The 14379-nt window shown below is 46.3% G+C and overlaps 2 protein-coding genes across 2 annotated transcripts; one reads left to right on the forward strand and one right to left on the reverse strand.

The window, feature by feature from the left end:
• The first annotated feature begins 123 nt into the window (after nucleotides 1–123).
• On the forward strand, nucleotides 124–921 carry LOC100275314 (uncharacterized). Its single transcript, NM_001149421.2, has 3 exons — nucleotides 124–341; nucleotides 435–498; nucleotides 581–921. The coding sequence occupies exons 1-3, from the start codon at nucleotides 173–175 to the stop codon at nucleotides 723–725; spliced, it is 378 nt and encodes a 125-aa protein (NP_001142893.2). The 5' UTR covers nucleotides 124–172; the 3' UTR covers nucleotides 726–921.
• A 393-nt stretch (nucleotides 922–1314) lies between these two features.
• Nucleotides 1315–3231, reverse strand: LOC100274988 (uncharacterized). Its single transcript, NM_001149215.3, has 3 exons — nucleotides 2959–3231; nucleotides 2009–2103; nucleotides 1315–1852 (listed from the first exon to the last, which is right to left on the reverse strand). Exons 1-3 carry the CDS (start codon nucleotides 3035–3037, stop codon nucleotides 1577–1579), a joined length of 450 nt encoding a protein of 149 aa, NP_001142687.1. The 5' UTR covers nucleotides 3038–3231; the 3' UTR covers nucleotides 1315–1576.
• Nucleotides 3232–14379: the final 11148 nt, after the last annotated feature.

The raw sequence follows: 14379 nt of genomic DNA on the forward strand, positions 1-14379 counted from the left end.
TGGTGCCATATGACTGGACCACGTCGCCGCAATCTGTGGCCCTTGGCTCATGCCATGGACGAGAACGACGAGCCAGGGTAGCACTCGCCTTATCCACCCGTCCTGTTCCTGAACACCGTCACACACGGGTACTAGTAGTACTACCATATCATGTGACGTGCATGCGGCTGTGATGCACACCAACCCAGCCATGGCCAAGGCAGCTCCTCCTCTCCTCGCCGCCGGCAGCCGCACTGCCATCACAGCGCAGCAGCCATCGTCGAGGAAAGGCGCCGCTGGCACCGGTTTGTTCTGCAGTCGCGCCATCGTCAGCAAGCGCACCAGGGTAACAGCGAAGCTCGGTACGGGTTTTCCTCCGTCTTCTCCAGTCATGTTTCTTCAGTTTTTGAAACAAAAGACAAGATTGGCCCAAATAAACTGATCCACGCACGCAGGAGACGGAGAGCTGAAGCCTGCAGGCAAGCGGAAGTTCATCACCAAGGAAGAGGAGCCAGAACAGTAAGCAAGCAGTGTGAATCTCACCTCTCCTCGTAGCAGCCTGTGAGTGACTCGGATGCGTGGGGTGATGGGATGCATGCAGGTACTGGCAGACCGCGGGGGAGAGGGAGGGGGAGAACCCCATGATGACACCCCTGCCCTACATCATCATCTTCGGCATGTCCACCCCCTTCGTCATCCTCGCCATCGCCTTCGCCAATGGCTGGATCAAGGTCCCTGTGCGATGACCGTAACGCGATCAGCCAGCCTGGATCATAGATGCTGACTCGTCAGCCTGCATCTCATCCAGCGTGTGTCCTGCGACTTTGTACCTTCATATATAGAGACAAGAGTTCTTGCGTGTGAGCATAATTGCATGATCGCGTGGTGTATGTAACCCGAAACTGTTTACCTTTTCGCAACAACTTCAATCTTCACTCTTCAGGCTGTGTTCCGATTCAGTGCCCTGGTATCAATCTTCAGTTATTCGCACAAGAGAAGATTTGTACCATCTGCAGTTGTAGAATCATAACAGCCAGAACCACAACTTGGTTTTTTGGTAGACCTCACAATAGGTCCTGCTACAATCACCCCCCCCCCCCCCCCCCACCCCCAAAAAAAAGGGTCTTGTATAACAATGGCATATTCGTACATTAATTAATGTGTAGCCAATGCTGTCAATGAATCGATCAATCTGCGGCTAGCGTAACAAAAGGTTCAGACGGTAACATGACATGGGTGCAAAGGCGAAAACCACATGTTTATGAATCGATTCAAAACATATGAGCAGAAATTTTCGCATGTGCTCAGGATCGCATATCATCAGACATTACATACTAGTTACGCAACAGCAACTTGTTTCCATATATTTTTCCAATGTAAATAGCAAATGCAACGACACACGCGCACAACCGAGAATTAAGAGTATTTACGCGACATGGAGAACAGTAGAGCTCCGATAAATTACACCACAAGAAACCCTTTTGCTTTGCTTCATCTATTAGTCAACCATAAGTATCTGTTATTGGCGAATAACACCTCGCACCAGTGCTACAGCGTAATCAACCTTCAGGTAAACGCACGCTGCATCGTTTGCCGGTCATCTAGTTGGTTTTCTGTCGAATTCAGATTCATGGCAGTGCGGATCGAGCCAATCACGAGGAGAGCTCTTAGGCAGGCTGGTACCACCTCTAGCACCCATCAGCTCCCTTAGGTTCTCCACCTTGTTCTCCTGAGCATTGCCGGGGAATTTCCTATCTGCTTCCTTCAGCTTGTTCCGGAACCGCTGCTTGCGGCCAACGGTGTTCAGCTCCTGCTGCTTTGCTTGAGATGGTGGAGCTCCATGAGGTCCCAGATATATTTTCTCATCGTTTGCCTGCTCAAGCATGAATATCATCTCCATGAAGCAATGGACACCAATGGACCAGTAGTCCATAAAGGTCTTTTTTTTTAAAAAAAAAAGGGGGAGGGGGCATATGACAGACAAGTAAATCTGCGGAGAAAGAGTTCAGAAAAGAATTCCGAAATGTACCTGTAGAGGCTCAGGATCTTTTTCTTTGGGGACACTAGGCTCAGCCACATCATTATCTTGAGTGGGCAAATTAGGAATAACATATCCATCAGCATCTGTGATTGCACCAGCGACGTTACAAGCATGTGTAAAAAAATAGCAGCAGTGCAGAACACATGGAGCTCAGCATGGTACGCAATTCACAGAACATGTTCGAGTCTAACAGAGAAATCTGTCAAAATCTAAGACTCCAATGACTAAATTGCAGTTACATGTCGCAATCAACAACCCCAAGCATACATACATAGATCTATAATGTTCCCATCCACTCAGAAAAGGTTTACAGTTTACCTGAGCTGGCTCATGACCTCATGGTATATCTCTCTGAAATGGAGAAAGCATCTTAAATTCTTAATGATATTTTGTTTCAGCAGCTAGTAACCTTCACCCCGTTTCATCAAATGAAGGCATGCGTTCTGCTAATGCGTTCATGTAATCTTGACTAACTCGACCAAGAATGAAAATCCGGGGTGAAGGTAAAACTCACAATTTCGTTTCTCAAAACCGGCAGATGTTCTTGCAGTTTATAAAACTGTTGGTAAGTACTAGGTCACTACCATGTTACTCTTACACCTAAAAATCCTCACGGTTCCTTACAGCATACAGGCTAGAACAGCCCCTTGGTCAGATTCTACACCCCCACAGTGACCCAAACTTCCTGGACCACTATCAACATGAGGTTCTAAACATGTTCCCCAACAGACCACCCAGACAACGAGCATGCTTTGCACATGAGCATTTCCTGAATGAACAGCAAGAGAATCACAAGCGACGGTAGGAGGCCAGTACCCAGGAGCATCCGTTCCTCGAAACACCCCTACCCATGTCATGCCTAAATTAAACCACTCGTATCCCCAAGCTAGCAGGTGTCGGTAAGCAAGAGGCGAGTGCGCGGCGGCAGGTTTACTCACCCCACTGGTCTTCCTCGGCGGCGGCCGCGGCCTCAGGCGGTAGGGTAGCCTCCACCGGCGAGGGCGAAGGGGCGGCCATGTTGGTCCGCGAGGCCACGAGCCGGAGTTGGAGCCGCCTCGACTCAACGGAGATGGATCCCTCTCGCGCTGGAAGCCTGGACTGGAATCGATTCTGTCTGGTAGGGACTATATCCCAATGCCGAAACCGCAGAAGCAGAGAGGTCCTGTGGGCTTGCTTCCTAGGGTTGCGTTTGCCGTTTGGTTGGAATGAATGGTTTTTTTAATTAAAAGTATTGTCTTCTTTTATAATTGCTAATATGTCTATAAATTACGAGTCTATCTAAACTATGGGAGCATGAGTGTTTGGTTAGATGGACTAAAAATTAGTCTCTATAGTTTTTAGTCTCATTTAGTTTATTTTTTGCCAAATACTGGGACTAAAATATGGACTAAAATAATTTAGTCTTTAGTCCTTCACATATGTGCTAAAAAGGACTAAACCATATTAATTCCACATTTATCACTCATTTAGTTTAATTATACTAATAGCAGAAGAATGTTAAATGACATTTTAATCTTCTTATAAGTCATTTAGTATATTCTTACTATTTTAGCCCCTAGAACCAAACATGTTAGGAACTAAACTTTAATCCCCTAACTAAACTTTAGTCCTTAGACTAAAGAAACCAAACATGGTCTAATTCTCTATTCAGCCTTTTGAACCAGCTTGTACTTTTAAAATGCAGAAGCTAAATCAAATGAGCTCTGGTACTTTTAAAAATTTGCTTTTATAGTACAAATTTGAAAATAACTTGAATTCTTGTTCGCTTTAGATTAAAGTCAACTACTACAACTGCAATCCAGAGAGACAAACCGATTAAAAACAATCGATTGTTATCCAAATTTAATATATTAATAAAAAGATATTGAGGTCACGCCGACATGCATCACACGCACAGACGCTTGACGCCACTGCAAGTGAGCCATTGGTAATTTTGCCATTATCATTTGTGGGCTTCGCCAGTATGCCATCGGACCCACAAATCATAGACACAGACGGTCCCACCAGTCATAGACACGGGATGACATAATAACAGGCAGCCAAAATTGAGAGTGGCAAAATAGCAAATTTCTCCACTGCAAGTATATGCAACGCAACCCACACGGGCCGGCTCGTCGACACGACATCGTCCATGCATAGGTGCTTGCTTGGATGCTTGTTCTAGTTCTTTATCTCTCTTTTTTAGAAGTTGCAAAGATGCCTCCTTTGGATAATATCGACGTGTGCCAGTCAGATGGAGTCGGCTGTTCGGGCCATTTCAGCTAGGGGCCAGGCCAACGTGATATATATGAAGTTTCTTTAATGTGATAATATCTCACAGGTCCATCCATAGCAACGAAATGACGTGCTAGTGCTACACAGGAAGCCGCACTCAGTGAGATAGCTCTATATATAATGCTGACACGTGGTTCGTTATATATAAATATAATTATATATATCACAGTGTCACAATAAACCAAATATATGTGGATTTATTCATTTATTCTGGTTGAAAGCTAACTTAATCTTGATAAAACAGTGCTACAGTAGCAAACCGTTCATATCGTTTAATTCCGTCTAAACACTAAACAGAGCCTCGCCGTTCATCCACCGTTTACGTTACCACTGCTTTTGAGGCTTTTATAGAACAACGAGGGGAACAGTTAAAAAATACGTAGATGAATCTATTTAAAAAATGAGCGCTTTCATATGAGAAATATATTGCCCCTACTTTTCCACGTATGAATCTAATATGGAATCACCCGCGCCAAACACATCGACTACAAATGGGTCTCCCTTGGCCTAGCCATCGTATGGTACATCGATGCACATGTTCATGTCACCATCACAACCGTCGCCGCCAAGCACCTGACTGACTCTAGACGCAATCGGACTGCCCGTGAGTCATCTTGGACAGTCCAGATATATCGAGGAACGTCCGGCGTATTTCGCCGGATAGTCTGACCCTACACAAGCCCGCGCGCAGATCACTCAGGTAGCGTCATACATGGCCGGACCATCTGGGTGTACCCCTGGATCATTCGGCTCGGTAGCGGACCATCCGACCCCTTACGCCGGACCGTCTAGATACGTCACGGACCGTCCGGCGTGTTTCGCTGAACCATTCGACCCCACGCGAATCCCCGCGCATACCACCCAGGTCACACCACAGATGACCGGACTATCTCGGTACAACCCCGAACAATTTGGCCAGGTCGCGGATTGTCTGGGCCCTCACGCGCGAACCGTCCGGGTCTGTGTACACAGAACCGGGAGCTACACAATATGCGCAGTCCCCGCACCCATCGCAACCTCACTACGGTGCCCCATCGACAGCATATTATAACCATGACGTGCCACCTCATGCGCACAGGGCCGAATATTCTTCGGCCACCAGAGCCCTAGAGATATAGGACAGGAGGTGGTGGCATTAATAGGACACCTAACACACATCTCGAACATCCCTAGGAGGAAAGCCGACAGAATGATGTTAGACAACCTGAGATTTCCACCCACAAACTTAATGGATAGTCACCAGACATGGTGGAAAAGATTAGCTATGAGGTATCTATCCGGGTTGTTCAGAGACAAACTCGGTGTTAGTGTGTCAGCCACAGGGCAATCGTATCAAAAACCTTATAGTCATCTGAAAGGGAAATGGACTTAACCATTTTCTATAATCGATTTTGGTGTTTGACGTCCATCACAAACCTAATGGACTAACTAGTTTGCCTAGTTGCTATCTCTCTCAGGTGTTGTCGGGGACCATAATTAGGGGTACCCCCAAGACTCCTAATCTCAGCTGGTAAACCCCATCAGCACAAAGCTGCGAAGGCCTGATGAGCGTGATTCAGGCCAAGGCTCCGCTCAAGGGACACGATCCCGCCTCGCCCGAGCCCGACCTCGGGCAAAGACAGCCGACCCCGGAAGATTCACGCCTCGCCCGAGGATCCCCTCAAGCAACGGACGCACCATCGACTCGCCCGAGGCTCAACTCGGGTAGGCTTCGCGGAGAAGCAACCTTGGCCAAATCGCCACACCAACCGACCATATCGCAGGAGCGTTTAATGCAAGGACCGCCTGACATCTTATCCTGACGCGCGCTCCAGTCGACAAGGCCGAAGTGACCGCAGTCACTTCGCCGCTCCACTGACCGACCTGACAGGAATACAGCGTCGCCTGCCCTGCTCCGATTGCCGTGCCACTCGCCAGAGTGAGGTCGACAGCGGCTAAGTCCAGCCTCGGGCGACATAGGAAGCTCTGCCTCGCCCGACCCTAGGGTTCGGCCCCTGTCTCGGCCTCGGAAGATGGACTTCGCCTCGCCCGACCCCAGGGCTCAGACTCAACCACGACTTAGAAGACGACAAACTCCGCCTCGCCCGACCCCAGGGCTCGGACTCAGCCTCAGCTTAGAAGACGACGAACTCTGCCTCACCCGACCCTAGGGCTCGGACTCAGCCTCGGCTCCGGAAGACGATGGTCTCCGCCTCGCCCGACCCCAGGGCTCGGACTCAACCTCGACCTCGGAGGAATCGCCGCCTCGCCCAAACTCGGGCCTGGACCGGCCACGTCGCCAGGGGGGCCATCATTACCCTGCCCCTAGCTAGCTCAGGCTACGGGGAACAAGACCGGCGTCCCATCTGGCTCGCCCCAGTAAACAAGTAATGATGACACCCCGCACGCTCCATGACGACGGCAGCTCCCAGCCCCTTACGTCAGCAAGGAGACGTCAGCAAGGATCCGACAGCCCCGACAGTTGTACTTCCGCAGGGCTCTAGCTCTCCTCCGAAGGCCACGACATCACATGAACAGGGCAACAACACCTCTCCGACAGCCACAACGGCATGTACATAGGGCACTAGCCCCTCTCTGCTAGACACGTTAGCACATTGCTACACCCCCCATTGTACACCTGGGCCCTCTCCTTACGTCTATAAAAGGAAGGTCCAGGGCTCTCGTACGGGAGGTTGGCCGCGTGGGAGAACGAGCCGACGCATAAGGCTCTCGCTCTCTCTCTCCCACGCGAACGCTTGTAACCCCCTACTGCAAGCGCATCCATCTGCCCTGGGCGCAGGACAACACGAAGGCCGCGGTTTCCCCTTACTGTTCTCCCCCCTTTGTGTCCTGTCTCGCGCCGACCCATCTGGGCTGGGACACGCAGCGACAATTTACTCGTCGGTCCAGGGACCCCCCGAGGTCGAAACGCCGATAGTTGGCGCGCCAGGTAGGGGCCTGCTGCGTGCTGACGAACAGCTTCCCGTCAAGCTCTAGATGGGTAGTCTCCAGCAACCTTTCCAACCCGAGACGATGCTCCGTTTCGGGAGTCTTGAGTTCATGTCCCTCGACGGCAGCTACGACATGATACTCCTTCCTCCGCCGCGCGACAACGACAATGGCGGCCGTCAGCCTGCCCGCCGGCGGCGGAATCAACGACGTCTTCCCCACATGGCGGAAGAACAACATCCGGGTTTGTCCCGTCACCTCCCCCACCGACGGAGGAGGAGGCGGGGCAACCTTGGCCAAGCAGAAGGCGACACCTCGTCGGCTGTCGAGCAAGTCGACTGAAAGCATCTAGGCCCCTGGTTGGTTTTAGTGATTAATGACAACGTAATATTATATGTGACTAACGTGTGTTTTGCAGAGACAAATGGTAAGTTAGGTCGCATGACAGGTAGAAGTACTACAACGGTGAAAACAACCCCGAAGATAAGAACTCGAAGCGACGGCTAAAACGACGAAACAAAAGGTGAAGGTCTACGGAGTCCGAGTGTCAAGGAGATGTGGACACTTGCGGTTTAGTTAGGTCTTTTATTCTCTTTTAGCCGTACTATAAAGAGGGGTTGTCGATGAGTAGTTTGACCAAGAGAGTTCTAGTGTAGTGTTGGTGCACAATCACACTCATACACAGTGCTAAGTGTCACTCTAGAGCTCACACACAAGTTAGAACGAAAACCGATTTGAAAATCAGCTGAAAAACAAGAGTTAGTGTTTCTGGCTTTGGGGCACCGGACTGTCCGGTGTGCACCGGACTGTCCGGTGCACCCTCTGCCAGGTGGGGCCAGGCTGGTCCGCGGCAGAGGCTTTCCCTCCGCAGAAACCCGAGAGCGCAGCTTTCAGAGTTGAATTTTAGTGGCACACCGGACACCGCACTGGACTGTCCGGTGCACCATGAGTCCAACGGCCAGCTGTCAGAACTAGCCGTTGGAAACGACCGTTGACGCACCGGTGGCGCACCGTTGGCGCACCGGTGGCGCACCGGACTGTCCGGTGCGCCATTGCGCAGTGAAATGCCTGTAACGGCTAGTTGGTGGGTGAGGGCTATTTATACCCCCTCCACCCACCATATTCATGGTCTTGCACTCCACATTTATTCCAGCACATTGCTAGAGCATTGCAAGCACCAAAAGCCTAGTGAGGAGATTAGAGAATCATAATCCGTGTTTGTTCCTCATTAGCGCTAGTGAGAGCCACCTAGAGCACACACCACTTGCATTAGGCTTCTCTTGGTCAAGCGAAAGTCTACGGCTTGTTACTCTTGGTGATCGGCATCACCTAGACGGCTTGGTGGCGTTGGGAGCTCGGTGATCACCGTGAAGATCTTGTTGGTGACCCGACTCAAGTTTGTAAGCGGTCTCGAGGGATCCACCGCGCCGGAGTGGCAAAGGATCATCTCGTAGTGAGCACTTGGTTCTTGCGAGAACCAAGGGGGAGCGATACCCTTGCGCGGGTGCTCCAACGAGGACTAGTGGAGAGTGCCGACTCTTTCGATACCTCGGGAAAAATTGGAGGAGTCTTCTAAACTTTGCTTTACATTCCGCACTTAATTCAAGCACTTTACATTGTGTATTTGTTTAGCAAGTATTTGAAGTATTGTCTTAGCTTTGTTGCATTTCTAGTATTATATTCTTAGTGCTAGTTGTTGGGGTGAAGTTGGGCTCTTGCTTAGCTCTTGCTTAGGTTTTAATTAGTGTTGATTTTTAGAAAAGCCCAATTCACCCCCCTCTTGGGCATCGTGATCCTTTCAATTGGTATCAGAGCCTTGTTGCTCATAGATTAGCTTAACCGCTAGAGTTACGATGTCCGGTGGGGATGGACCTCCTCCCGTTTTTGATGGTGACGATTTTCCTTATTGGAAAATTCGTATGGAAGCATACTTAGAGGCTATAGACATTGGTGTCTATAAAGCCGCCACACAAGGATTCCCCGAACCTAGAGATCCCACAAATCTTGTAGGTGATGAGTTCAATTATGAGAAATGGAATGCTAAGGCCAAAAACACCCTTTTTAGAGGCCTTTGCAAAGATGTGTTCAATAGAGTAAGAAATCATAAAAATGCTCATGACTTGTGGATGGACATTTGTGCTCTACACGAAGGAACTAGAAGTGAACGCGAGGAAAGATATCACATAGCCATGCGAAAGTTAAATTCTTTTGAAATGCTTACTAATGAAAATGCAAATGCTATGTACTCACGACTTAATATTCTTGTAGAGGAAGTTAATGGATTGGGGCTTACTCAAATCTCACAACCGGATGTTGTGAGGAAGATTCTCAGTGTCCTCCCAATAGACAAATATGGACACATTGTCACTGTGCTACATCAAATGGATCTTTCAGTTACCACACCTACACAAATTTTGGGAAAGATCAATGCCCATGAAATGTACATGCACATCAACGACAAAGGAGAATCATCTTCCAAAAGAAAGGATTTGGCTCTCAAAGCAAATCATGAAAGAAAAGGAAAAGCAAAAATACAAGTTGAGGAAGAATCCTCAAGTGATGATGACCTTGATGCAAACATTGCCTTGATGGTAAGGAAGACCACCAAGATGTTGAAGAAGCTAAATAGAGAAGGCATCAAATTTGATTCAAGAAAGAAGAAGTTCTTTTCCAACAAAAGAAAGCCCATTTCTGAGATGGACTGCTACAACTGTGGTGAGCTTGGTCATCTTGCTCATCAATGCAACAAGCCCAAGAAGAACAAGTTCAAGGGCAAGAAAGAAGATGACAGCGATGATGAAAAGAAAGAAAAGAAATTCTTCAAGAGAAAGGATGGGAAGCAAAAGAGGTTCCACAAGAAGAAGAATGGAAAGGCATATATTGTTGGCGACTGGCTCACCGACATCGAATCATCAAGTGGGTCTTCTTCAAGTGAAGAAGAGAATGATGAAAAAGTTGCGGCCATCGCCGGGGACTTCTCTTCACCACCACAATCGCCATCATCCACTTCTCACCTATGCCTCATGGCTAGGGGTGAACGGAAGGTACAAAATGATATTAATATTGCTGATGATAGTGATAGTGATAGTGATGAGGAATTTGCTTCACCTTCATATGATGAGTTAGCTGACTTGCTTAAAGAATATACTCAAATCATTAGAAAGTCAAAAGCTAAATGTGATAGGTTGAAAAATGAAAATGAATCTTTAAATGCCAAATATGACATAGTTATAAAGGCTAGTGATGAAATAAAAGAAGAAAATAAAACTATGTCATCAACTATAAATGAGCTCACAAACTCCCTAGAAGATGCTAAGGAAAAATATGACAAATTAAATGAAGCTAATAGGGAGTTGCAAAATAGACTAGTAAAGATCAAGGAAGACTATACTCAAATTAAATTTGATCATGACAATCTTCTTGTTGAAAATGAACTTTTATCTTGCAAAACACATGAGGCTATTAACCCTGTTGTTAAGTTTGATGTAGCAACCTCATGTGATGATTTGAGTCAAGAAGAGCAAACTAGTCTACATGCTGAATTGACTGAAAAAGTTGAAGTCCTGACTTTAGACAACCAAAAGTTGAAGAATTATTTGACTGATGCAACTAATAGAGGAAAGGTTGCTATTGAGAACAATGATTTCAACAATGAGTTGGCAGTGGATAATCAAAGGCTTAAAAATGAGGTCAAGAAACTAAAAAGTGAAAATGAACATCTTGCAACAAGTGTGCAAAAGTTCAACAAAGGTCAATACCTCCAAAATGAGCTGCTTATGAACACTGTTATGAAAAACAACAAGAGTGGTATTGGATACAATGCTTTTGTGCAAAAGAAAGCTACCACTCAATACAAGCCAAAGCAGACTCACAAGCCTATCAAATGCTTTGAGTGTGGAAATGAAGGTCACTTTGCCCACAACTGCAAAGCCAAACCACCAACTCCCTTGCCTAAGCACTCAAGACCATTTGCTTTCAATGCTCACTATGTTCTAAGAAAGGTTGCAAATGGAAAGGTTAAGGTTACATTCCTAGGTCCACCAAACAAGAGTAGACCTAGACAAATCTGGGTGGCAAAGTCCTTAATTGAGAGAGTCACTGGTCCTATGCAATATAGGGCCCTCAAAACTCAAGCTTGAATTGTCTGTGAATGTAGGTGAACTACAAGACCGGTGGGAGCCATTGGGTTATTGACAGTGGATGCACACAACATATGACAGGCAACCCACGGATGTTCACCTCACTAGATGAGAATGTTGATGGTCAAGATAAAATCACATTTGGAGACAATTCAAAAGGAAAAGTGCAAGGACTTGGCAAGGTGGCAATCTCAAATGATTTATCAATATCAAATGTTCTCATAGTTGCACCTTTGAGCTTCAATTTATTATCAGTGGGTCAACTCTGTGATCTTGGACTTCAATGCTTATTCACTCCAACAGAGGTTATTGTAACAAAGATGGATGATGAATCAATGGTATTCAAGGGATTTAGATACAACAACCTCTACTTAGTGGATTTCACTTCAGAAGATGCAGACTTAAGAACTTGCCTCTTCACCAAAGCTTCTCTTGGATGGCTTTGGCATAGGAGGCTTGCACATGTTGGGATGAGCACACTCAAGAAGGTATTAAAGAAAGATATGGTTAGAGGATTAAAAGATGTGGTGTTTGAAAAAGACAAGCCATGCAGTGCATGTCAAGCTGGAAAGCAAGTTGCTAATACACATCCCACTAAAGCTTTCATGTCAACATCAAGGCCACTGGAACTACTTCATATGGATTTATTTGGACCTACAAATTATGTCAGTGCCGGTGGCAACCTCTACTGTCTAGTGATTGTTGATGACTTCTCAAGATACACTTGGGTGTTCTTTCTCCATGACAAATCTGAAGTTGCATCTATATTCAAGAAGTTTGCCAAGAAAGCACAAAATGAATTTGATTGCAAGATTAAGAAGATTAGAAGTGACAATGGCAAAGAATTTGACAACACCAACATTCATGAGTACTGTGATGAAATTGGGATCAAGCATGAAGTATCTGCCACATATACACCTCAACAAAATGGAGTTGTTGAAAGGAAGAATAGGACCTTGATCACCCTTGCAAGAACAATGATTGATGAGTATAACACACCAGAGAGGTTTTGGGCCGAAGCTGTCAACACTGCTTGTTATGCATCAAACAGGCTATTTCCTCACCGGCTACTTGCGAAGACTCCTTATGAACTGCTAAATGGGAAAAAGCCAGACGTCTCTTTCTTCCGGGTGTTTGGGTGCAAATGCTACATCTACAAGAAACGCCATCACCTAGGGAAGTTTCAAAGACGCTGTGATATTGGTTTTCTTTTGGGTTATTCATTAAAGTCCAAAGCATATCGAGTATTCAACCATGCCACTGGCGTGGTAGAAGAAACATATGATGTGGAATTTGATGAGACTAATGGCTCCCAAGGAGCACTTGAAAATCTTGATGATGTAGGTGATGAGCCACTTAGGGAAGCAATGAAGAACATGCCTATTGGAGCTATCAAACCAAAAGAAGATGAAGAAGAGGTGCAAATCATTGACAGGCCTTCTTCATCAAATGTACCACAAGATGATGAAAAAGATGAGAGGCATGCAAATGAAGATACATTTGTCTCTCATGAACAAGCAAGGGTACAAGCCGAAGATGTTGATGCTCCAGGATCTTCTTCCCAAGTGGTTGACAGGAGAAACTCATCACTACTTCAAGCTCATCCTCAAAACCAAATCATCGGGAGTCCTTCACAAGGGGTTATTACTCGATCACATAGACATGCTTCTTTTATTGAACATCACTCTTTTGTTTCTTGTGTTGAGCCTACTTGTATAGATGAGGCGCTACAGGATCCGGACTGGGTGAATGCCATGCATGAAGAACTTAACAACTTCACCCGTAACGAAGTTTGGACCCTGGAGAAGCCTCCACAAGATGCAAGAATCATTGGAACAAAGTGGGTGTTCAGAAACAAACAAGATGATCAAGGTGTAATTGTAAGAAACAAGGCAAGACTTGTCGCAAAGGGATTCTCTCAAGTTGAAGGCTTAGATTTTGGAGAGACCTTTGCACCGGTTGCTCAACTGGAAGCCATCCGTATCCTACTTGCATATGCATCATGCTATGATATAAAACTTTATCAAATGGATGTAAAAAGTGCATTTTTAAATGGCTTCATAAATGAACTTGTATATGTTGAGCAACCGCCTGGATTTGAAGACCCTAGATATCCTAACCATGCTTACAGGTTGTCCAAGGCGCTATATGGGCTAAAGCAGGCTCCAAGGGCTTGGTATGAGCGCCTTCGCGACTTCCTCATCGAAAAGGGCTTCAAGATCGGGACCGTCGACTCAACTCTCTTCACAAAGAAACATAACGGTGATATTTTCATTTGTCAAGTATATGTTGATGATATAATCTTTGGCTCGACAAATGACTATCATTGCAAGGAATTTGGTGAGTTGATGTCGAAAGAGTTCGAGATGTCAATGATTGGTGAGCTAACGTACTTCCTCGGCTTTCAAGTCAAGCAAATGAAAGATGGTAACTTTCTCTCACAAGAGAAGTATACCAAAGACTTGTTGAAAAGGTTCAACATGGAGAAGTGCAAACCAATCAAGACCCCCATGCCTACAAATGGACATCTCGACTTAGATGAGGGAGGTAACCCGGTTAATCAAACTCTCTACCGTTCTATGATTGGTAGTTTATTATACCTTACCGCATCTAGGCCCGATATTATGTTTAGTGTCTGCATGTGTGCTAGATTTCAATCTAATCCTAAGAAAGCTCATCTTCGCGCTGTTAAGAGAATTCTTAGGTATCTCAGGCACACCACAAGCGTTGGTCTGTGGTATCCCAAAGGAGCTACTTTTGATTTAATTGGCTATTCCGATTCGGATTATGCCGGTTGCAAAATTGATAGGAAAAGTACTTCTGGGGGATGCCATCTGCTTGGTAGATCACTAGTTTCATGGACATCCAAAAAGCAAAATAGTGTTGCCTTGTCAACTGCCGAAGCGGAATACATTGCCGCAGGTGCTTGTTGCACACAAATTTTACATATGAAACAAACTCTTCTAGACTATGGCGTAGTTCTAGAAAAGGTACCTTTGTTGTGTGATAATGAGAGTG

The sequence above is a fragment of the Zea mays genome, chromosome 1 (assembly GCF_902167145.1).
Source record: "Zea mays cultivar B73 chromosome 1, Zm-B73-REFERENCE-NAM-5.0, whole genome shotgun sequence".
Taxonomy (NCBI): domain Eukaryota; kingdom Viridiplantae; phylum Streptophyta; class Magnoliopsida; order Poales; family Poaceae; genus Zea; species Zea mays.